General features: G+C 45.1%; 3 protein-coding genes across 15 annotated transcripts in view; 2 read left to right on the top strand and 1 right to left on the bottom strand.

Moving 5' to 3' along the window:
* The window catches only part of LOC115196245 (type I inositol 3,4-bisphosphate 4-phosphatase), a 49,896-nt gene extending 39,815 nt beyond the window's left edge, over positions 1–10,081 (top strand). For 4 of the 13 annotated variants that reach the window (XM_029756873.1, XM_029756881.1, XM_029756874.1 and 1 more), the window contains 8 exons: positions 263–295; positions 569–741; positions 1,448–1,571; positions 1,653–1,920; positions 2,001–2,098; positions 2,207–2,319; positions 2,490–2,644; positions 3,799–6,205. In XM_029756873.1, coding sequence (XP_029612733.1) covers positions 263–295; positions 569–741; positions 1,448–1,571; positions 1,653–1,920; positions 2,001–2,098; positions 2,207–2,319; positions 2,490–2,644; positions 3,799–3,979 — 1,145 coding nt within the window. In that variant the 3' untranslated portion in view covers positions 3,980–6,205. Of the gene's footprint in view, positions 1–262; positions 296–568; positions 742–1,447; positions 1,572–1,652; positions 1,921–2,000; positions 2,099–2,206; positions 2,320–2,489; positions 2,645–3,798; positions 6,206–7,880 lie in introns of those variants that run through there. The other 9 variants (XM_029756879.1, XM_029756880.1, XM_029756886.1 and 6 more) reach the window with 4 other exon arrangements.
* A 4,472-nt stretch (positions 10,082–14,553) lies between these two features.
* On the top strand, positions 14,554–19,395 carry LOC115196247 (probable uridine nucleosidase 2). Its single transcript, XM_029756887.1, is given in 9 exon segments — positions 14,554–15,086; positions 15,350–15,388; positions 15,543–15,812; positions 16,551–16,750; positions 16,885–17,064; positions 18,155–18,266; positions 18,427–18,475; positions 18,477–18,522; positions 18,815–19,395. Coding segments are annotated over 7 exon segments (1,035 nt in total). The 5' UTR covers positions 14,554–15,086; positions 15,350–15,388; positions 15,543–15,694; the 3' UTR covers positions 19,145–19,395.
* An 87-nt stretch (positions 19,396–19,482) lies between these two features.
* Positions 19,483–24,023, bottom strand: LOC115196248 (protein unc-50 homolog). Its single transcript, XM_029756888.1, has 6 exons — positions 23,925–24,023; positions 23,031–23,299; positions 21,228–21,348; positions 20,882–21,021; positions 20,690–20,797; positions 19,483–19,941 (listed from the first exon to the last, which is right to left on the bottom strand). The coding sequence occupies exons 2-6, from the start codon at positions 23,293–23,295 to the stop codon at positions 19,805–19,807; spliced, it is 771 nt and encodes a 256-aa protein (XP_029612748.1). The 5' UTR covers positions 23,296–23,299; positions 23,925–24,023; the 3' UTR covers positions 19,483–19,804.
* Between the last annotated feature and the right edge of the window lie 191 nt (positions 24,024–24,214).

Consider the following 24,214-nt stretch of genomic DNA (forward strand, 5'->3'; position numbering starts at 1 on the left):
TTTCCTTTTTGTGAATGGTTCATTTTTCTCTGTGTTAGGTAGGTCTGTCAGTGCTTGTTGTATTCTGGAGGCCAGCCAAAGTCCCGTTGCTGTGGCCTCCTATGTGCCAGCTTAGCCTATGTACCAGCTCAGCCTATGTACCAGCTTAGCCTATGTACTGTAGCCAGCTAGCTTATTATGTGCTTACTGTACTGTGTGTGCTGTCTGCCATGTTGCTGATGGCGCTCCCTAACCATGCATGTGGCACCTCCACTCCTTCCAGATGGCAGCCCCAGTGGCGAGGATGCGTTCCCAGGTAAGAGCTCTGTCCTCTCCCCTGCTTTTGTCCCGTCTCTCTGACTGCTTCTAGCTGCAGCCCAGCTCAGTGCTACTGCTTCGTCTAGCTCTATATATGACATCTGTTTCTAGTACCTTGAAGTCCAATGTGTTTTCACATGTTGTCTCACATTGTATGAAGGAGTTGCAGCAGCAGTTCAAGGGTCTCTCAGGATGCTTTCAATGCAGAAGAGTACATAGTGTGTGTGTTACTGTGTGTGTCTTTCTGTTTTTGTGTGTGTGTCTGGCCCAGGGGAGTGGAGCGAGGCGCTGTACCCTCTCCTCACCACGCTGACAGAGTGTGTGGCTATGATGAGTGACAAGGCTAAGAGCTCCATGGTGTTCCTGTTGATGCAGGACAGTGCTCCTACCATCGCCATGGACCTGTCCCTGCAGTACAGACGAGACGTGGTATTCTGCCAGACGGTCAGCACAGGACACATGCACACATACTGACGTGCGCACACACGCAGATTCATATACACGTGTGCACGGACACCCATTAGCAAACACACATGCGCGTACATACAGACACGCACAAGCAGTGAGGTAGAATGTGTGTAAATGTAAGTGAATGTTGAGTGTTTAATATACCCCAAGTATACCAAAATTAGGAACAATTCCTACTATTGAGTTTGCACTCCCTTTTGCCCTCATAAGTCTCAATTTGTCAGGGGATGGACTACAAGGCGTCAAAAGTGTTCCACAGGGATGCTGGCCCATGTTGACTCCAATACTTCCCACAGTTGTCAAGTTGGCTGGATGTCCTTTGGTTGGTGGACCCTTCTTGATACACACAGGAAACTGTTGAGCGTGAAAAACCCAGCAGCATTGCAGTTCTTGACACACTCTAACCGGTGCACCTGGCACCTACTACCATACCCCGTTCAAAGGCACTTCAATGTTTTCTTGCCCATTCACCTTCTGAATGGCACACGTACACAATCCATGTCTCAATGCTTAAAAATCCTTCTTTAACCTGTCTCCTCCCCTTCATCTACACTGATTGAAGTGGATTTAACAAGTGACATCAATAAGGGATCATAGTTTTCACCTGGTCAGTCTGTCATGGAAAGAGCAGGTGTTCCTAATGTTTTGTACACTCAGTGTTAATGTTAATATCTCTCTCCAGCTCACTGCCCTCATCTGTGGCTTCATCATCAAGCTGAGGAACTGTCTCCGTGACGATGGCTTCCTCAGGCAGCTCTACACCATCGGCCTGCTGGCCCAGTTTGAGTCTCTGCTCAGCACCTACGGTAAAGTACACACCCTCCTCTCTCTTTCTCTCATTCTCCCTCTCTGTTTAGTAATTGTTCACTCTCTCACATACCTCCCAGGTGAGGAGCTGTCCATGTTGGAGGACATGTCGGTTGGCATCATGGACCTACGGAACGTCACCTTCAAGGTGACCCAGGCAACCTCCAGCTCCTCCCCCGACATGCTGCCGGTCATCACGGGCAACCGGGATGGCTTCAACGTCCGCATCCCGTTGCCGGAGACCATGTTTGACGCGTTGCCGCGGGAGATCCAGAACGGCATGCTGCTGCGCGTCCAGCCGGTGCTCTTCAACGTGGGAATCAACGAACAGCAGACGCTGGCAGAGAAGTGAGCGGGGGGAGGGAATGATAGAGGGGTGAAGAGGGGTGATGTCCCTGTATTGTTGACATGTCTCCTGTTTGTGACAGGTTTGGAGACACGTCTCTGCAGGAGATCATTAACCTAGAGAGTCTGGCCAGACTCAACTCCTACTATCAACAGTTCAAGGAGGTCCTACCTGAGGACTGTAAGTCACCATAAAGTAAATGGCCCTATATGGTCCTACCTGAAGTAAATGGCCCAATATGGAGAATATTGTTAAGATGTAGCCTATAACATCCCCCCCCGGTCTCAGGCCTGCCCAGGTCCCGTTCCCAGACGTGTCTACCAGAGCTGCTGAGGTTCCTGGGACAGAACGTCCACGCCAGGAAGAACAAGAACGTAGACATCCTGTGGCAGGCAGCAGAGGTAGGCCCATTTTTCGCTGCAGGGCAATTAATTAATTATTGGAGATTATCCTTTTGAGTCCAGTCCATTTCATTCTGTATGGATGTTACTAATGAGGATCCAGAGCAGGCCTGAAGAATCATTGTGTAGTGAGCAGCTGTCTATTATTTCCTGGTATCTCTCCTCCCCAGATCTGTCGTCGTCTGAACGGCGTACGTTTCACCAGCTGTAAGAGTGCTAAGGACCGCACTGCCATGTCCGTCACCCTGGAGCAGTGTCTGATCCTACAGCACGAACATGGCATGGCCCCACAGGTCTTCTCCCAGGCCCTCGACTGCATGCGCAGGTAGGTGTCCAGCCCACTGCCTGAACTAAAATGAAACACACACATATTGCTCGCTCCATATGCTGGGACAGTGCCAACTACAGGGTCCCCTCTCCTCCATTTCAAAAAATAATAAAATATAAAAGTTGTATTTTAATTCTCTGTAATTAGCATTGGTTCCTCACGCAGCATCTGCTTGTCAGTCTGTCCAGACAGTTTGTGGAGAATGCTCCCCATGACGACAGAGCTCGCTATCCATACCCCCACATCATCCCCCAATCCAGCTCTCCTCCAACCCCATCCCCCTGTTCTCTGACACTGCTTGCTGAGAAGATAAGAAGGGCTAGACGAAGTGAAGGAGGGTAGAAGGAACAGAAACCTTGTGTAAGGATGTGACAACTCCCAGAACGGAAGCCCTGTAGAGTACAGTAGGTTATGTGAAAGATCTGTTGGGTAGTAATGCAACGCTGGCTGCAGCTTCCTGCATGGTCTCTCGCTCCTCTCTTTACCTGCCCACTTCCTGTTCCTATTTGGTATGGGGAATTTTAAGTGCATGGCTTGAGGCTGGCATACCTCCCCCCACCCTAACCAGCTGTTCAGGAAGTAAATCCAAATTCAATGACTTGACTGAAATGAAATGGATTGGAGCACAACCCCCCCCCCCCATATCTGTTGTCTGTGGTATGAACATGGAGAATCATCACTGTCTTCTCTTCTTACCTCTTGATCTTTTCTTTCCTAAAGATGCAGAACATTTCACTTAATTTTCTCCTTTCTCTCTTTCTCTTCCTCTTTTATGACAATGTATTTGTCTATCATTTCTCACGTTTTGGTTGGAATGATTTCCTTTATCCGTTTTTAATTTGGGGTGTTTCTTATCCTTGTTTGGGATTCGTTTCTGGCTGAATGGGTCTTCTTTTCCCGTTCCATTCCACTGGCTGTGGCCCTAACCGTAATGTTATCACACCCCACCTGCATCATCACTGGTATCTCTTTGTTATCCACGGCTGATCATGGCCACCACATATCATTCATATCGTGTATTACCGTCTCCTCCACTCTTATTGGCCACTTCATCCCTGTCCCAATGCACGTGTCCATCCATCCATCCATCCATCCATGCCACCTGTACTTTTTGGCCCCGGCTTCTCCTCCCTCCCTCCCCCTCTCCGCAGCATTGGGACCAGGGAGGGGGTCACCCAGAAGAACCTGAGTGGCCTGTTGCCTGTGCGTGATTTCAGGCTGGACCCCAGCCTGCTGTACTCCCTGCCCCTGCTGGCCCTCAGCCCCAACCTGCTGGTCGTCTGGCTGTTCCTCAGCGTCGCCTACTTCCTGGCCAAGCTCCGCTGCAGCTGAAGGCACAGCCCCTCTGCCACCCAGCCCCACCTACTCTCAACCTCTACTCACCTCTTCTCTCTGCCCGTTCCCCCCAGTGTGTCCATCAGTCAGTCGGTCAGTCAGTCAGTCGGTCAGGAAGAAAGGCAAAAAGTTAGTTTGTCAGTCAAGGAGGAAGACAGGGAGTCAGTCAGTCGCTCTATATCAGTCTGTCTGGAGCTCAGCCGGGAGAACCCTCTGATTGGTCGAGGGCAGACTGTTTGTACCTGACTGGACTTTATGTGCGTCACTCGGCTAAACTGCCAGCTGTTCCACCCAATGGGCAGCCAGCACTCCTCCCGCCCTGCTCTCTGTCCTAACCAATCCAGTCAGAGCAGGAGGCTGGTCTAAAGGTCTATGTGCCGTACTGTATGAGACTGTTACTGTCAGTGTTCTGACATATTTCTCAGTTTAACACCCATTGTTTTACAACAATCAGATACAAACTGAGAGTATGGAGAGAAACTTTGTGAAATATAGCCGGTAAGAAGTTTTAGCTGAATTTAATGGAAGTTTTGTCCCAGTTGTCCTTGAGTATTTATAATGCAGCTTCCCAGCTCATGACATGATTATAACCATGCTATTATGATAATATGATGTCATGGATCCTTTGGTTTTGCACAGAGCTTATTTTCAGTCATGCAAATGTTCTGGCTTGCTTGACGTTTACGTCTTCCATAAGGTTTGCATACAGCATAAGCCAAGGGATGGCTTGGCCATGCAATATCAAGCTGATGTTGTTTTGATCTGGCGGCCATTTTGGTGTTGTTCCTCAGGCCTTCCTACTCTTACAGCAGGAGAGACTTGTGTCCGCTTTCACTTTAAACCAATGCACTTTTTTATCAACGTTGTCATCTTAATGAAGGTTGTTAGCTTGTCTTGCCAATTGATACAGTTTCATCTTGGTCGGAGCAATTTCAATTGACTATATCTGGGAATGTATGATATTTCAGGGGAGCTTTGTTGGCTTGTTTGATTATGCAGTGTAGTTTTTCCGAAGTATTTATTTTTGAGTTGATATCAGATTTCATGTCTGTACCAAGTTTCCTATTTACTATAGAGTTTGTATATATGAATTGGTTCTTTGTTTGAGAACCTATAAGGGTTGCAGTTCTAGGGAAATGACAGAGAAGAGAATGTACATGGGCAAACCTCATGGCTCCCTACCACCAAATGATGCACTACCTCTGACCAGTAGTGCACTAAATATAGGGGATGATTTGAGACACAGCCCATGCTTGTTGTGCCAAATGTTTTACCCAGGTCTCAGATGGTAGATACAGGTCTTGGATCTTTATTCCAGGTCAAAGTGTTACTTCCAGATTCCCCAGCAGCCCAAATCCATCCCGCTTCCACAGAGAAGCGCCCTAGAAAGGGAGATTTGATAGCAGACTCTTTGGGTTACTTCCAAGCCTTGCACTCTGGACTTCCTGGTCTCTGCCGAGAGAGTCCATCCACCATTATCATATACAGCAGTTGCTATCTAGTCCCATAAAAACATGATTAGCCATCTAATGGTATATGCACTCATTAATATGTAGACTAGTGGTATTATCGTTTTCCAGCCCCATAGCCTCTCCATTTTAATCAGTATAATACCTGTCTTCAGTGCTGTGTTACGTCCCAAGACGGCCACACTCAATCCAATCTAAAGTGACCTACTAAAGAAATGGACCATCCGTCCCAAAATAGCCTCCTCTGTGAGATTGTCACGCTTGTCTTACCTCCCCTCCACCCCCCCATTTCCAACTCCTAGACCCCCACAATGGAAAGCTGGAAGGATTCTTTTGTCATGGTTGGTTGAGCTATATGCAAGCTTGTTAGGCCTCTCACCTGTGTGACTGGTATGAGAGCTAGCCTGGGTTTAATAGTGTATTTGGGTTAGTTCAATGGTTTGGCTTTGAATATTCAGAGTTTTTTTTACATTTTGTTTTACCGATTTTGTGCAATGTTACTGTTTTACATTATCGACAAATACGTAAGTACATGCAGTATTTATTTCTCAGTATTCCACAGTATTTACTTTTTCAATCTTGTATATCAATATTGTAAATAATAGAAATGTATAAAATCAGATCATCTATTGATAAGTATGCTGGTGTAGAACTACCTCTATTGTCCCATAAACACCATCTGTCAGCCAGGGGAGAGAGCTGAGAGGAGCCAGGGGAGAGAGCTGAGAGGAGCCAGGGGAGAGAGCTGAGAGGAGCCAGGGGAGAGAGCTGAGAGGAGCCAGGGGAGAGAGCTGAGAGGAGCCAGGGGAGAGAGCTGAGAGGAGCCAGGGGAGAGAGCTGAGAGGAGCCAGGGGAGAGAGCTGAGAGGAGCCAGGGGAGAGAGCTGAGAGGAGCCAGGGGAGAGAGCTGAGAGGAGCCAGGGGAGAGAGCTGAGAGGAGCCAGGGGAGAGAGCTGAGAGGAGCCAGGGGAGAGAGCTGAGAGGAGCCAGGGGAGAGAGCTGAGAGGAGAGAGCTGAGTGACGGCCAGGGGAAAATGTGCTCCATTAGAGCAGCACCCAAGTTCTGTCCAAAATGGCACAATATTCCCTACATAGTGCACTAATTTTGACCAGAGCCCTATAGGCCCTGGTCAAAGTAGTGTACTATATAGGGAATAGGGTGCCATTTAGGGGGGAAACCCAGTATGTACAATATTAGGATGGAGTTTGCCTCAACCAAATGTGAAATAGCTCTGCCTGCTGGTTGGTAATGATACTACAGATGCTTGTCAACGAGGAGGTCCTATGAAAAGAGTTGGATTGCTCCGTTCTGGGGATACATGCAATTAGGAGACCATTCTAAAATTGTAGAGAATTGCAGAATGTGCTGGTGACAGTTTGTTCTGCTGGTGTATTTAATTCCGATGAAGAAACCCACTGTGTTAAACATGTTGTAGTGATGCTAAATCCAGGAATATTCCAACTAAAACCAAGTTCCTGACTCAATTCTCAAGTGTTATTTTTCTGTTTCTCTTGAATTCCTTAGCGCTTTTGACTATAGAGAATATATTTATATTGCGTTGCATTATATTTTCATGCTTGTCTAAATGCTCATGTTTGATAAATATATGATCTTATGGAGAGTTTGATGTGATTACATCATCGTCATGCAGGTGTCACTTTATAATGAGAGGGAGACATTGTAGGTGGTGTTCCAGATATCTTTGTATTAACCCGTGTCTGGTACTTTGCCAAGTTCCAACCCAATATCAGGATTGCTTGGATAACCATTTATGAATATGCTCTGAAATAGTATACTTTTCTCCCTTTCTCTCTCTGCTTCTCTCTGAAATAGTATACTTTTCTCTCTTTCTCTCTGCTTCTCTCTGAAATAGTATACTTTTCTCCCTTTCTCTCGAATGCTTCTCTCTGGAAAGTGCAATAGCATTCAATTAGTCAGCAGCCCAAAGAATCAGCTTTAATGTTGTTATATAACAAACGTCATGCCAAATGTATCAGAGGAGAAGGTGTATACTTCACTATAGAGTATTTGAATAGTGCAGTTCTCTGTTTGTTTTCCCTGGAATGGAACTGTTGCAATGAAATTAGAATGTAGAACTTTTAAGTCTGTGCGTTTGCTATTGCTCTTGTTTCACTTTATCTGGGGTGCTCGTAACTCTATCTAGAAAGCACGTCTTCTGTACACAGTACTAGTGTTCTGTACCCTCCCTCCAACAACATCCCGATATTCCCCATTTCCCGGGACAATCCGTCTGACCGTCCGCTTTAGCTGTTGCCCCCATGTTTCTTTGACAGTGGCGTCAATGTTTTGGTTGGTTTTTGGGTTTCTCATTGTCTTTTAACACGAGCCCTTTTTTGTTTTGTTTTCTTCACTTTGCTGTCATCCTCTCTATCTGTGCTTGCCCTCCCTCCCTCCCTCCTTTTTCCCAGTGAGGGCTGCAGACGGGAGAATACCATGAAGAACGTGGGATGTCGCAAGTATGCTTTTAACTGTCTGCAGCTCAAGGCCTTCCCCAAACATTACAGGCCCCCCGACGGAACGTTTGGGAAGGTTGAGACTTGATTTGGATCATAATCTACTCTATTGTAATGGGGACAGCAACAATAACGGCAGCATAAAAAAATGAATCAATGGTTAGATGGTCTTCAACCTACGGTAGTTGGGGAAGTCCTGTGGTAAATAGCTGTGCACTGAATCGATGCATATTTTCCATTTCAATGGAATGGGGAAAATGCCAAACCACTACTGGTTGAGAAACAATATACAATTTATTCAGACCACACATGCATACCTTTCTAGATTGTTCTGTAGTTGTAGATAAGTCAGGTGGGACTAGTAACTACACTGTCTGGTTACATCACGTTTTTAGGGTAGTCAAGATGCAGCAAGGAGGTCGTTTCCCTGAAAAGACAGTCACTGATTCTTTACCACTATACACAGTGAGGACTTTTAGTTCTTTTCAGAGCCTCAGGCAATCTATAGGTCACCAAACGTTCATCCTGGGACGATGCTACTTCATGCTGACTATGTTCAAAGTTGTCTCTCAACCCATAGTTAACATGTAAACTGGGATTCATACATTTGGTTGGCGTCATTGGCCAGAGCCTATGCATTTCAGAGTTCTCATTTAGGGAGTGTTTTATGTATGGACTACACATTGTGGAAGTCAAGCCAGTCTGATGGACTTGATGAAGGATTCCTTCCCCACGTGGATTTAGCAGTACTCTAATCCTGTAGAGCAGGGGTTCTTTCAACGTTTTCAGCTCCAGAACTAAATAAGAAATTGACCATCCTCCTGTGACCCAAATGGTTCACCAGCGACCCAAAGGAAGACGAAATAGTGTGTGATTAGAGATGTATTCTCATAACTCACGACCCACCTCTTGCATGCCCAGGGCCTACTTTGGAACCCGACCCATAGTTTAAGAAACCCTGTAAAGAGACGTCCCACAGACTGCAATGGCAACCCAAGACCAACCAGAGCTTTCAGTGTCTGATGCGTACCTCACCTATGTACTGTTTCCCTTTTCATATCTGTAACGCCTGCGTTTAACTTCTTTGCCAAATGAAGGGTTGTGAATGGATTTAGCTGTGTGGCATTATCTGGCAGCTCACTGAAGTCTTAGCACTGTCTTAAAGGGATAGTTTGGGATTTTGGCACGAGTTCACCCGGGAGTCGGGTGAAGTTGGAGGTAGTTTCGCACGCCAATGCTAACTAGCTTAGCACAAAGAGGGCCTCATTGCCAAAATCCTGAACTATTCCTTTAAGACCTAAAGAGGAATATGAAAAAGCTATGAATGTTCTAGAAAGATCCACTTCCCTCTTTTACCAAGTTAATTTCTGGAAAAAGCTGGGTTTGAGGGTAGCAAATGAAACATAATACATTATGTAACATTGGCTTGTAAAGGAAATTGAGTAGATTATTTTCTGTTCTAATATTGAACCATGTAAAGGCCAGTAGTAACCCATTTAAACACCCAAGAAGCACTTTTCTTTCAGATCATTTTCTGCATTTGTTGCACTGTTATTTTAGGATTGTCTTGTTGGTAGGCGTTGTTGACCAGGGTAAAAATAAATAGTCAGTAAAATTGTTATCGGTATGGGAGTTACATTGTACGTTAATCTGAAACTGTGCTGCTCAACAACATTTGTCAAGTCTATTTTCACCACGAGCGGCAATGTCGACTTTCTGTTTTGAAACATTCAATGAGATTGCAATTTGATACACAATTGAGCCAGAGGAGACTTGACCCGACAAATGAGTCGTGTGTGTGTGTGTATGTATCAAAGCTTCACATATAATGTTTGCTTTTCAACAGGCACCTCTGTACTGCACACGACAGGATTTACACATAAACTCAACTGTGAGATGCAGTTTGTGTACATTTAGTGTGTTTACTGTAGTGTCTTTAATGTTCATAAATATTTTTAGTATTATTGGAAACATATTTTGCTATCTGCAGACTTTATTTTGCATTTATGTACCATACTATTGGATTTGTATTTCTTTCTATTGTAATGAGTGCATATCTTGTATCCTGCACAAAGAGGATATCTGTATAGGCCTGACTGTTGCTTTAGATGAAGCTTTCATCAATATCTGACGCTAATAAAAGAATGTTCAACGTCTTTGTTTTGTCTTTAATGGAAGACTTGAAAGTTTCCATCAAGGTGTTGGAATGTTCTGTTCTTATTACAATTAATTCTATTCCAGAATCTTATCTGGGTGACTCTAGCTAGAGTGAAATGTCATCCAGCCAGGTCACAGTAAAAACAAAAGACCTTGTGTCTGGCTACTAGGATTTTTTTTTGTTCTCTGCAAGATGCCACTTGTGTGGAGCGATCCAAAGACGTGCAGTGGGGGGGAAAAAGTATTTCATCCCCTGCTGATTTTATACGTTTGCCCACTGACAAAGAAAGGATCAGTCTATAATTTTTATGGTAGCTTTATTTGAACAGTGAGAGACAGAATAACAACAAAAATATCCAGAAAAACGCATGTCAAAAATGTTATACATTTATTTGCATTTTAATGAGGGAAATAAGTATTTGACCCCCTCTCAATCAGAAAGATTTCTGGCTCCCAGGTGTCTTTTTATACAGGTAACGAGCTGAGATTAGGAGCACACTCTTAAAGGGAGTGCTTCTAACTGCAGCTTGTTACCTGTAAAAAAGACACCTGTCCACAGAAGCAATCAATCAGATTCCAAACTCTCCACCATGGCCAAGACCAAAGAGCTCTCCAAGGATGTCAGGGACAAGATTGTAGACCTACACAAGGCTGGAATGGGCTACAAGACCATCGCCAAGCAGCTTGGTGAGAAGGTGACAACATTTGGTGCGATTATTTGCAAATGGAAGAAACACAAAACTGTCAATATCCCTCAGCCTGGGGCTCCATGCAAGATCTCACCTCGTGGGGTTGCAATGATCATGAGAACGGTGAGGAATCAGCCCAGAACTACACGGGAGGATCTTGTCAATGATCTCAAGGCAGCTGGGACCATAGTCACCAAGAAAACAATTGGTAACACACTACGCCGTGAAGGACTGAAATTCTGCAGCGCCTGCAAGGTCCCCCTGCTCAAGAATACATATACATGCCCGTCTGAAGTTTGCCAATGAACATCTGAATGATTCAGAGGACAACTGGTGAAAGTGTTGTGGTTAGATGAGACCAAAATGGAGCTCTTTGGCATCAACTCAACTCACCGTGTTTGGAGGAGGAGGAATGCTGCCTATGACCCCAAGAACACCATCTCCTCCGTCAAACATGGAGGTGGCAACATTATGCTTTGGGGGTGTTTTTCTGCTTTGGGGGTGTTTTTCTGCTAAGGGGACAGGACAACTTCACTGCATCATTTGACGGGGCCATGTACTGTCAAATCTTGGGTGAGAACCTCCTTCCCTCAGCCAGGGCATTAAAGATGGGTATTCCAGCATGACAATGACCCAAAATACACGGCCAAGGAAACAAAGGAGTAGCTCAAGAAGAAGCACATTAAGGTCCTGGAGTGGCCTAGCCAGTCTCCAGACCTTAATCCCATAGAACATCTGTGGAGGGAGCTGAAGGTTCGAGTTGCCAAACGTCAGCCTCGAAACCTTAATGACTTGGAGAAGATCTGCAAAGAGGAGTGGGACAAAATCCCTCCTGAGATGTGTGCAAACCTGTGGCCAACTACAAGAAACATCTGACCTCTGTGATTGCCAACAAGGGTTTTGCCACCAAGTACTAAGTCATGTTTTGCAGAGGGGTCAAATACTTATTTCCCTCATTAAAATGGAAATCATTTCATAACATTTTTGACATGCGTTTTTATGGATTTTTTTGTTCTGCCTCTCACTGTTCATATAAACCTACTATTAAAATTATAGACTGATCATTTCTTTGTAAGTGGGCGAATGTACAAAATCAGCAGGGGATCAAATACTTTTCCCCCCACTGTACTCATAGTCACAACTAGAAAGAAACAAGGTTCAACACATTTTGATTCCTAAAATAAAGTGCGGCTTGAAGACAATGGCAGCACCATTAGCATATGGCACACTATGGAGATCAGCGTCTCATTTCCAGAGGTGGAGGTAATTGGGTTTATTTTTCACTTCTCTTTTTACAAAGGAGTGCTAGGTCGAATTTCTTGGACAACTGTCAGGCCCATAGTGGTCACGCACAGTGAATAACAACTGTCAGGCCCATAGTGGTCACCCACAGTGAATAACAACTGTCAGGCCCGTAGTGGTCACGCACAGTGAATAACAACTGTCAGGCCCGTAGTGGTCACGCACAGTGAATGACAACTGTCAGGCCCGTAGTGGTCACGCACAGTGAATGACAACTGTCAGGCCCGTAGTGGTCACGCACAGTGAATAACAACTGTCAGGCCCATAGTGGTCACGCACAGTGAATGACAACTGTCAGGCCCGTAGTGGTCACGCACAGTGAATAACAACTGTCAGGCCCGTAGTGGTCACGCACAGTGAATAACAACTGTCAGGCCCGTAGTGGTCACGCACAGTGAATAACAACTGTCAGGCCCATAGTGGTCACGCACAGTGAATAACAACTGTCAGGCCCGTAGTGGTCACGCACAGTGAATGACAACTGTCAGGCCCATAGTGGTCACGCACAGTGAATAACAACTGTCAGGCCCGTAGTGGTCACGCACAGTGAATTACAACTGTCAGGCCCGTAGTGGTCACGCACAGTGAATGACAACTGTCAGGCCCATAGTGGTCATGCACAGTGAATAACAACTGTCAGGCCCGTAGTGGTCACGCACAGTGAATTACAACTGTCAGGCCCGTAGTGGTCACGCACAGTGAATGACAACTGTCAGGCCCATAGTGGTCACGCACAGTGAATGACAACTGTCAGGCCCATAGTGGTCACGCACAGTGAATGCAAATCTACTCAGCCTTTAGCCCCATTTGTAACCCTGTATTATTTTTATTTGATCATTAATATTGGACAAATTTTATTTTGACTAAAACATCTTTGGAATATACACTGCTCAAAAAAATGAAGGGAACACTAAAATAATACATCCTAGATCTGAATGAATGAAATAATCTTATTAAATACTTTTTTCTTTACATAGTTGAATGTGCTGACAACAAAATCACACAAAAATAATCAATGGAAATCCAATTTATCAACCCATGGAGGTCTGGATTTGGAGTCACACTCAAAATTAAAGTGGAAAACCACACTACAGGCTGATCCAACTTTGATGTAATGTCCTTAAAACAAGTCAAAATGAGGCTCAGTAGTGTGTGTGGCCTCCACGTGCCTGTATGACCTCCCTACAACGCCTGGGCATGCTCCTGATGAGGTGGCGGATGGTCTCCTGAGGGATCTCCTCCCAAACCAGGACTAAAGCATCCGCCAACTCCTGGACAGTCTGTGTTGCAACGTGGCGTTGGTGGATGGAGCGAGACATGATGTCCCAGATGTGCTCAATTGGATTCAGGTCTGGGGAACGGGCAGGCCAGTCCATAGCATCAATGCCTTCCTCTTGCAGGAACTGCTGACACACTCCAGCCACATGAGGTCTAGCATTGTCTTGCATTAGGTGGAACCCAGGGCCAACCGCACCAGCATATGGTCTCACAAGGGGTCTGAGGATCTCATCTCGGTACCTAATGGCAGTCAGGCTACCTCTGGCGAGCACATGGAGGGCTGTGCGGCCCCTCAAAGAAATGCCACCCCACACCATGACTGACCCACCGCCAAACCGGTCATGCTGGAGGATGTTGCAGGCAGCAGAACGTTCTCCACGGCGTTTCCAGACTCTGTCACGTCTGTCACGTGCTCAGTGTGAACCTGCTTTCATCTGTGAAGAGCACAGGGCGCCAGTGGCGAATTTGCCAATCTTGGTGTTCTCTGGCAAATGCCAAACGTCCTGCACGGTGTTGGGCTGTAAGCACAACCCCCACCTGTGGACGTCGGGCCCTCATACCACCCTCATGGAGTATGTTTCTGACCGTTTGAGCAGACACATGCACATTTGTGGCCTGCTGGAGGTCATTTTGCAGGGCTCTGGCAGTGCTCCTCCTGCTCCTCCTTGCACAAAGGCGGAGGTAGCGGTCCTGCTGCTGGGTTGTTGCCCTCCTACGGCCTCCTCCACGTCTCCTGGTGTACTGGCCTGTCTCCTGGTAGCGCCTCCATGCTCTGGACACTACGCTGACAGACACAGCAAACCTTCTTGCCACAGCTCGCATTGATGTGCCATCCTGGATGAGCTGCACTACCTGAGCCACTTGTGTGGGTTGTAGACTCCGTCTCATGCTACCACTAGAGTGAAAGCACCGCCAGCATTCAAAAGTGACCAAAACATCAGCCAGGAAGCATAGGAACTGAGAAGTGGTCTGTGGTCACCACCTGCAGAACCACTCCTTTATTGGGGGTGTCTTGCTAATTGCCTATAATTTCCGCCTGTTGTCTATTCCATTTGCACAACAGCATGTGAAATGTATTGTCAATCAATGTTGCTTCCTAAGTGGACAGTTTGATTTCACAGAAGTGTGATTGACTTGGAGTTACATTGTGTTGTTTAAGTGTTCCCTTTATTTTTTGAGCAGTATATATAGATCATATTTTCTTGCACTGTTCAGGATACATCCAAAGATTGGTATTTTAATACATTTGACTGCGTTAGGAAAAGGTTTTGTAGAACTACAGTCTGCTTAGAATACGACCTTGGCAGATATAAGCAGTCCACGTTCATGTGGTCTATTACTCTCAATCACACTCCAGTCCAGACGGTGGCAGTAATGCACTCAACATCTGGTTTGCACACTAAAGAACGAACACAAAGGGGGGAATAAGAAGAACTCGACAGTAGTGGCTGCGGATCAGTGAAAAGACGTCTTTGTTTCGCGCAGAGGAATGGCTTCTTTAATGTTGGGTCGACATACTCAAATTATACAGACTTTAATAATGCGGTCACAGCATTCGAAAATGAGAATTGTGTCCAGTTTTACTGCCGCGACGCAAGAACAATTGAAAACGTCAAACGATTAAATCCAAGGCACCATTACAATCCTGAGTTGAAGTATGTGAACATACATCTGACTTGTATACACGGTGGCAGAAATGTCTTATCACATTCTAAAGGAGTGCGTTGAAAACGAGGTAGCTAACTTCCATTTCTAGATGACTTTTTTTGCTTGTATCCATGGTCATGTAGCCTACATATCTGCTAGATCTCCTGACAGGGGACACTGGTTTTGCAGCCACCGTCCGTCACAAGAGTATTTCAATGCAATGTTTTCCAGGACAAGAGAGCATATTGTTTTTTTTGTAGTGGGGACAGTATAAAAAACAGTTTTTAATTAGCAATGTATTTCGTTTTACATTGTTAGAACAATGTTAAATTAGGCTCATTGTCTCTACAGTACCTGCAGGGTAGGATGCCCAGCTTTAATCAAAGTCAGGTGAGTGGTCAACATAATTGGTTCAATTCCAGATGGCAATACCATGATGCATTTTATAGTCTTACTGTTATGATAAAATACAGTAGGACTATCGCATAACAATTACTGGTTGACGGTTGTTCATAAATGTATATAAATGAATGTTCTTGTACAGGCTGCGTTCAAGAACTACCCCGAGAGGAGACAACTATGTCCGGCTGAACGCGCCAAGTGTTCGATGGCGACAAAAGATTGGTGATCGAAGAGCTCACTAAAGTAACTGGAAAAGTCATCCTACCGAAGGACATTCACAACATTGCAGCAACAATGAACTGTCCTCCAAAATGTGAGCGAAAGAAACAAGAGGTGACCAAAGGGATTGGAATGGTGATGGACACTGACACAAAGCTAAGAGAACAGGCAGGAAAAAGACGGCCTGGATCTGGTTACTATTTCTGACATAATACGGGATATTATGTTAAGGGCGGAGCGTTGCCATTACGTTGCCACAACGTTGGGGATGTTACACCCTCACATACAGCGGTGTAAGGCTGGTGGTTTATTGTTTTTTACCTGACCTTCGAACAACCACCCGGAAGTCTCGCGAGCTTACACCCCGGTTCGCTACTTAGACTCCAGTGGTAGTCAGCTTGGTAATAACAGGCTACAGTTCACCAACCTTTTGACCTGTGACAGGAACGGCAAACTCTGGTTCTCCACCTACATGCGCAGGATATTTCTCCATGGGTTTCGCGTAGCACAGAACCATAGAAATATAATAATCAATTATATTTCTATGCACAGAACGTTAGCCCGGTCAATTTGAAAAATGCATTGAGAAGCCAGTTCCAACACTAAAATGTATAGCTGGCAGGGTTACACATGGGGTTTCCATATTGGCAATATCGGATATTCTTTACGGCTGCTCTACTCAGCCTGATTAACTTCTGATTCAATTCCTATACTGTGTGTCTTCGCCATTCGTTCCGATATAAAGGTGCATGACAACGTGTTGCAGACATGCTTTAGTCTGTCAAAGAAGACGCGTCCGCAACGACAGTCAAACTATCGTCAAGCACAATCTTGCGGGTAAAGAAATTGTCGACAATCTTAGATTTTGGAGTGTAATGTCCCATTTAATGTTCCTGCTGTTGTGAATATGTCGTTGAATGCACCTCTTAAGCGTTCAAGGATCCAAGGAGGTCCGAGAAGAAACTGGTGCTTGACGTGGACACGGGGGTGGATGACGCCCAGGCCATCATGATGGCTCTCGCAGCCCCCAACGTGGAGGTCCTGGGGATCACCTGCGTCAGCGGCAACACCTCCCTGGAAAACTCCTGCAGGAACACACTGCGCGTCCTCAAGGTCTGCCAGAGACTTGAGGTAGGCCTGGCGGAAACACTGCTCACTTCATTAAACAACGATTTGATTTGTAACGATCATACAATTTTGGTGGTAAGCTTATGCTCTTTTATAGACTAATATCTGTGTGTATTGTATCTGCTGTGTTGCGTTAGATCCCAGTGTTCGGTGGAGCTGCGGAGCCTCTGATGGGCCACCCCCTGTCGGCAGGCTCCTTCCACGGGCAGGATGGGCTGGGGGACACCCCTGACCCAGATGCCCCGGGCCTGGAGCTGCTGCAGACAGAAGGGGCTGTGGAAGCCATCATCAGGCTGGTCAATGAGAACCCTGGAGAGGTCGGTAACAAAAGGGTTAGGTTCTTAAGCTAAAACCAAACCCCAGCACCCCTAGATCTATGAGAAATGTCTTTGCATTGGGGCTTGGAATCCAAACAAGAAGGTATTTTATTAGGATCCCCATTAGCTGTTGCAAAAGCAGCAGCTACTCTTCCTGGGGTCCACACAGAACATGGAACATGACATAATACAGAACATCATTAGACAAGAACAGCTCAAGGACAGAACTACATACATTTTTAAAAAGGCACACGTAGCCTACATATCAATGCATAGACACAAACTATCTAGGTCAAATAGGGGAGAGACGTTGTGCCGCGAGGTGTTGCTTTATCTGTTTTTTGAAACCAAGTTTGCTGTTTATTTGAGCAATATGAGATGGAAGTTCCATGTAATAAGGGCTCTATATAATACTGTTTTTTTTTTTCTGGATTTGGGGACTATGAAAAGACCCCTGGTGGCATGTCTAGTGGGATAAGTGTGTGTGTCAGAGCTGTGAGTAAGTTGACTATGCAAACCATTTTCAACACATTAATGTTTCTTAAAAAGAAGTGATGCAGTCAGTCTCTCCTCAACTCTTAGCCAAGAGAGACTGGCATGCATAGTATTAATATTATCCCTCTGATTACAATAAAGAGCAAGATGTGCTGCTCTGTTCTGGGCCAGCTGCAGCTTAACTAGGTCTTTCCTTGCAGGACTGGACCACATGGCAGGACAATAATCAAGATTAGACAAAACTAGAGCCTGCAGAACTTGCTTTTTGGAGTGGTGTCAAAAAAGCAGAGCATCTCTTTATTATGGACAGACCTCTCCCCATCATTGAATCTATATGTTTTGACCAAGACAGTTTACAATCTAAGGTAACGCCAAGTCATTTAGTCTCCTCAACTTGTTCAACAGCCACACCATTCATTACCAGATTCAGGTCTAGAACTTAAGGAATGATTTGTACCAAACACAATGCTCTTAGTTTGAGATGTTCAGCACCAGTTTATAACAAGGTCTAGTGCTTCGTTGCCAAGACGTTAAGACGTATTTGTTTCTTCTTCATAGTAGATGTCTGGATTGACTCAGTGTTTTCTCTGTCTAGGTGTGCCTGGTAGCTCTGGCCCCGTTGACCAACCTGACCCTTGCAGTGAAGATTGACCCCACCCTCCCTCAGAAACTCAAAGGTCTCTTCATCATGGGAGGCAACACTGACTGTAAGGGCTTTATGTCTATAATGCAATTTACATAGGCCTAGTGACTTGTTATCAACATACCTTGTCATACAGTCAATTGACCTGGTAGGATGTTATGAAATTATATAAATAATAATGACCTAATAATAACGTATTTGTTTCTTGGATATTGTGTTTGCAGTGAGGGGGAACACCACAGTGTGTGCAGAGTTCAACTTTGCTGCCGACCGACTACATCGCTACCTGGGAGTTCTGCTGTGAGAACAAGCTACCATGGGTAAGAGCACAGGTACTGGTCATCTACCTATACAGACTAAATAAAGGCTCACACACTACCAGGCTTATTGTAAGCACTGGTCTAGCTCTCACATCAGAGCAGATGGAAGGAAATGAGACAAGGAGAGGTGGCCTCTTTCAATTATTGAGATGCATCCACTGGCTTACTTAGACAATTCATTACTAATCAAAATATCTCCTGCAATCTTTTTACAAATATTTTGTTTGAGCAAATTGATTTGTCTTTTCTCCAAACCCACTTGTCCCATCTGTCTCTAATCTGCATCCTGCAGTCGTTCTGTGACAACTGGCTGGCCCAGGACTCAGACAAGGCCCGCTTCATGAAGAGCATCTTCAAACACACCATGGACACTTGCGCTCGCTACAAACAGGAGATGACGGCTGGCCCGGGTTTCTTGTCGTGCGTCTCGTACGCCATGGCTGCGGCCATCGATGATGGTTTCGTGTGGGTGGCGGTTACCGTGGAGCTCCAGGGGACCTACACCCGGGGCATGATGGTCCTGGACAAGCTGGGAGTCCTGGAGAAGGAGCACCAGGTTGTCATCATGAGGACAGTGGACCTGGAGAGCTTCAAGGGGATGTTGATGGACTCCCTGAAGTAATAAGCGCTGGGCTGGGAACTACACCTATACCGCTGTCCCATATTGCTTTCAATTGTTTATTTTTACCAAATTATAGGGGGGGGGGGGGCTCCAAAATTCCACTCTTCGTAATGAGTTTCGTACAGATAGATCTTGATAAGAGGGAGACAGTTTGAGGTGGTGGATATGTCTCTAGTGTCTGTTTTGACTTGCCATTATGTTCTGAATCACCAATCATTTTACTTTATCAGGAAATAAATATTCTACAATGTTAATTTTCTGGTATCAGCAGCAGATGTCCATGAGTGATGTTACCAGGTTGTTACTTGTTTTAGATTGCATGTTAATGAAGAAGGGGATGAAGTAAAACCTCTTTATTGAAAGTGCTCAGGAATGTACACTCAGACGCCCCTTAGTCCAATTGAAATACAAATTCACCACTTTTCTTTACTTCTATTTCTCTTCGATAAACAAGATTTTCAGCACGTCATATTAAAAAAGAAAACAAACCGAGATCTAGTCTTAAAAACAATCCACAATTTGTGTATCTTACAGCCAAAGTATTATTTACAAAGTATACAAAACTGCATCACCCCATCCAATCACATTCCAGAATGAAAGCATTGTCCATTAGTCCTCAGAGCCACCTGTCTGTGGGCTCTGGTCCTGACTCCAGAGTGTCTACTGGACGCGGTACTTGTAGAACCAGCAGAGGCCCTTGGTGAAGTTCCATCCCAGGGAGAGAGAGAGGATGTAGAGGAGAACTAGCAGGGCGAAGGGGTAGAGCAGAACCACTGTGTTCTGCAGTTGGGGCAATGCTGAGGGACAGCGAGAGGAACTGGAGTAAATATACAGTTGGTAAACCTAACCATTGTTACAGGGTCTGATGGTTTCACCCCCAGTGAACTATCCCTTTAAAGGTGAATAAAACAGAACAAATATATAAATGTGAAGCATCTGCTTCTTATTTCCACTCACTACCAAATATGGCAGTGAGAGGAAGCGGCAGGTAGCCTAGTGGTTAAGAGCATTGGGCCAGTAACCGAAAGGGTCCTGGTTTGAATCCCTGAGCCGATTAGGTGGGGAAAATCAGTCTATGCCCTTAAGCAAAGCAATTGCCCCTGTAATCGCATCTGCTAAATGAAATGTAAAATGATGCCCAGTGGCCAGCAGAGGAAGGATGACCGACATACTGCAAGTTTTGAAACATTTGATCTCAACACAGTTTTCTGTTCCCAAAACTAGTCTTATAAACAGAGTGGAATAAGTCTGGTAGACTTTACCCTTTGCCAAAGTTGTAAAAAAACACATTGTTTAGAAGGAGTGCAAAGGCAAATTGAGTTATAGCACATGGGCACTTAACAGAGTAGGTTTTCTCTAACGGAAATATGCAGATGCATGCTAGAATGGGCCAAGAGAATCTCGCTGGCTCGTGCTTGGCTATGCCCACCTCCTTGCTTGTTCTGCCCACTATGACTCATTTGTTCCCATTGGAAACGACAGGCTGCGGTCTATCTTGGTTTAGCTCTAAAAAATCTTTGATAAAACTGTTAAAGGGGGCCTCACCGTTGTATCCCAGGAATGTAATGTATAGATAGTAGCTGATGGCTGTCAGCCACAGACTGTTCCCTACAAAGTACCCCAGGAACCAGTCTGAGTTTATCACTACGATATCTGAAACACAGCAGAGATCAGACAGCGTTACAACAAATAACACCTTAACATGTTAGAAATGTGTAATAACAAGTCTACACTCACGGTTTATAAAGAAGAGCTGTAGGAAGTGCAGGATGACAAGCAGGGGGTAGAAGGCATTGAGATGCACATCGAATGCGTAGCCCCACTCTACATCATAGTCCTTACTGGGCGGCTTCAGCAGGTACTTATTGGTGATGAACCTTGGGATACAGCAGACAGGAAAAGGCCTTTAGATCATGGGGAAGGACCAGCATTTAATCATTTGCACGGCCCGAAGACAGCCTCTAGCCTGTATCTGAAGGGACCAGATAGACATACACACAATATGATGCTTCTGGCCTCATAGGCTTCCATCCATTCCATACACCTTACGTCCATCTAGCTCTTTCTGTAAATCTCTACTCACCACATGAGTGTGGAGATGAGCAGGCCCACGCCGATGCAGTCTATGAACACCACCCACAGCAGCAGCTTCAGAGTCTCCACAAAGCCCATGTCCAGCACCAGCCCAAAGCCCACTGTGGACACTACACACAGAGGACGAGAGACAGGTGTCAGCCACAGGGTAATTTGTAATATATTTGTTAGTTTTCCAGCAGCTAATGAGGATCCTATCAGCTACTCTTCCTGGGGTCCACATAAAACATGACATAATGCATAGTAAAGGACTGAAATACATGCATTTAAATGACACAGCCTACATATCAGTACATACAATATCTAGGTCTAATACATAGTACAATGCAAGTTGCAATACAAGATATATAAAATGGCTGTCTCTCTTCAGTCTCCTTTGTGCAGTAAGGTGTGCTTAGATCTGTTTTTTTAAACTGGTTTTATTTCTAGCTTGAGTTACCTGGGGTGGCAGAGAGTTCCATGTAGTCATGGCTCTATTTAATACTGTTTCCCAGCCTCTGATCTGGACCTGGGGACTGTGAAGAGACCTCTGGTTGCATGTCTTGTTTTGTACCGGTTGGTGTCTGAACTGTGTACCAACTGCTTGAACAGACAGTTTGGTACCTTCAACACATCAATATCTCACACAAAGACCAATAGTGATGCAGTCAATCTCTCCTCAACTTTGAGAAAGGAGAGATTGACTTGCATGTTACTGACACTTTCCCTCCATGTACATCTCAGTGAGATACGGGCTGCTTTGTTCTGGACCAAATGCAATTTACTCATGTCCTTCTTTGCCGCACATGACCGCCTGTAGGACCTGTCTGGACGACTGAGATGTCAAAAAGGCAACGCCCTACTACGTACAAACCTCTTCCCGTTTAATCAACCATTTAGTCTATATGTTTTGACCATGACAGCTTGCTATCTAGGGTGACACCCAGCAGTTTGGTCTCCTCAGCTTGCTCAATAGCCACATTATTCAATAATAGATCTAAACGAGGTTTAGCGAGTGACTTGTCCCAAAAATTATGCTTTTCATTTGAGATATTTAGCACCAGCCTATTGCTAGTTAGCCGTTGTAAAACTGGCTGGAGCTCTGTATAAGTCCAACAAAAACAGCTCCCACAATCTTCTTACTATCAATTTCTTTGTCATTCTTCTGTTTCATTTAAATTTTACATTTATTTAACTAGGCAAGTCAGTTAAGAACAAATTCTTATTTTCAATGACGGCCTAGGAACAGTGGGTTAACTGCCTTGTTCAGGGGCAGAACGACAGATTTTTACCTCGTCAGCTTGGGGATTCGATCTTGCAACCTTCCGGTTACTAGTCCAACGCTCTAACCACTAGGCTACCTGCCGAGCATGTGGAGTAACTGATCATCAAAACATTTCCTTGAGACTGCACAGTCTCATCACAAACTCTCTTCATGTCTCTGTTTTAATCACATGTGAGATGAGACCAAGTCAATGGAAAGAGGGTCCCATAACCAGGCATTAATACTCCAAATGATACATTCATTCCTGTTTGATTGATGGTTACAGCCGATACAAGAAAACCTTATTGCATCCTATTTTGAGTTGGTTCCTGATTTCTGTTGCTGCTTCATTTCTAATCAAAGCTTTAATATGAGGCTTTAAAGTTGCTTTCTGCATTTTTATACTTTCTCTAAATTGCAAAAAGTTATTTTAGTGGTCAAACTATTGCTACACAGTTCCCACTCCTTGTTTTTATAAAGCACGCTTGTTCAGAAAAGGGCAGTGATTGTTATAGATCGACTGGTGTGAAAAACACCCAAGATACTGACCACAGAGCCAGATGCTGAGTAACACCAGGAAGGCAGGGTCGTCTCTGGCCCACTGGTCCTTGGTCTGCTTCCTGTAGTGGAAGTTACGATAGACTCTCTGTGGGGAGGTGAACAGGTAGAGCATCTGCCACACGGCAAACTCAAAGTCCATGGCTTTGAAGTGCAGCAGCCTCCTCAGGTATTTGTAGCGCTTGGCGCCCGCTGTGTGGCGTGCCGCATCGCGGGCGCTCAGGCTTCCGTTCTGCGGCGAGGTGGTCGGCAACATAGTGCTGGGAAACACAGGAAGCATCCCAATGAATTTGATTTACTGTGGAGGTGCAGTCTTCCCTTTCTCCCTGCATAGGCCTCACCTGGTGACACAGTACTCTCAGCTTATGTCAACATCCAAGAACCTGTACAATAGACTTTTACCATGAAATTACGTCATTGCAACAGTCACATTGATTATTTCCTAAATGACGACCTTGTCCATCCTGTCAGTCTGTCTGCGGTAGTTTAGTTTAGACATCTTACTAGCTATCTGATATGTCTGTAACACAGACTCTCCAGCAGTCACGACAGTGTGATATACTGTGCTCAGATCTTTGTTGACATGCCAGGCTAACAGACTAGTAGTAGCTAGCTAGATGGCTCTTGAAAGCTAACTTCAGCTGGCAAACTGGGGTTTTCCGTGCCAACAATATTGTTTAAACTAAAGTAATTTGTGCCAGCGAGTATCAAAAGACAAACGTTAGACTAAACAAAGTAGCTAGCTATGGCTAGCTGACGTTAGGTCTGTGGCATAGATCCTTTGATGGACATGGAATTGCTGGCCTTAGTAACACGTTAGACAAGACTACAACTGAATGTATGGTTTAATTGCAAACTGAGATAAGAATGTTGGAATAAACGTACCTACTGAACCTCCTATTTTTAGAAGAAAGTTCCTTTTCCTCAGTAAAAAATAGCTCTTCCGGACAACTGAACACGTAGAAACTTCCGGTAAGTGACCAAGAGGCGCTTCGACATTGCATCTTGGGAATTGTAGTCAGAAATAAATTAAACAAGCTTTGTTGTAGTACAATCTATCATAACATATCACCACTCCCCTGTGCTAGGGGTCCCTGATGATCTTCTTGGCATTCCTGCGACACCTGGTCTTGTAAACTCAGCAAAAAAAGAAACGCCCCTTTTTCAGGACCCTG

The sequence above is a fragment of the Salmo trutta genome, chromosome 6, assembly GCF_901001165.1.
Source record: "Salmo trutta chromosome 6, fSalTru1.1, whole genome shotgun sequence".
NCBI classification, from domain to species: Eukaryota; Metazoa; Chordata; class Actinopteri; order Salmoniformes; family Salmonidae; genus Salmo; species Salmo trutta.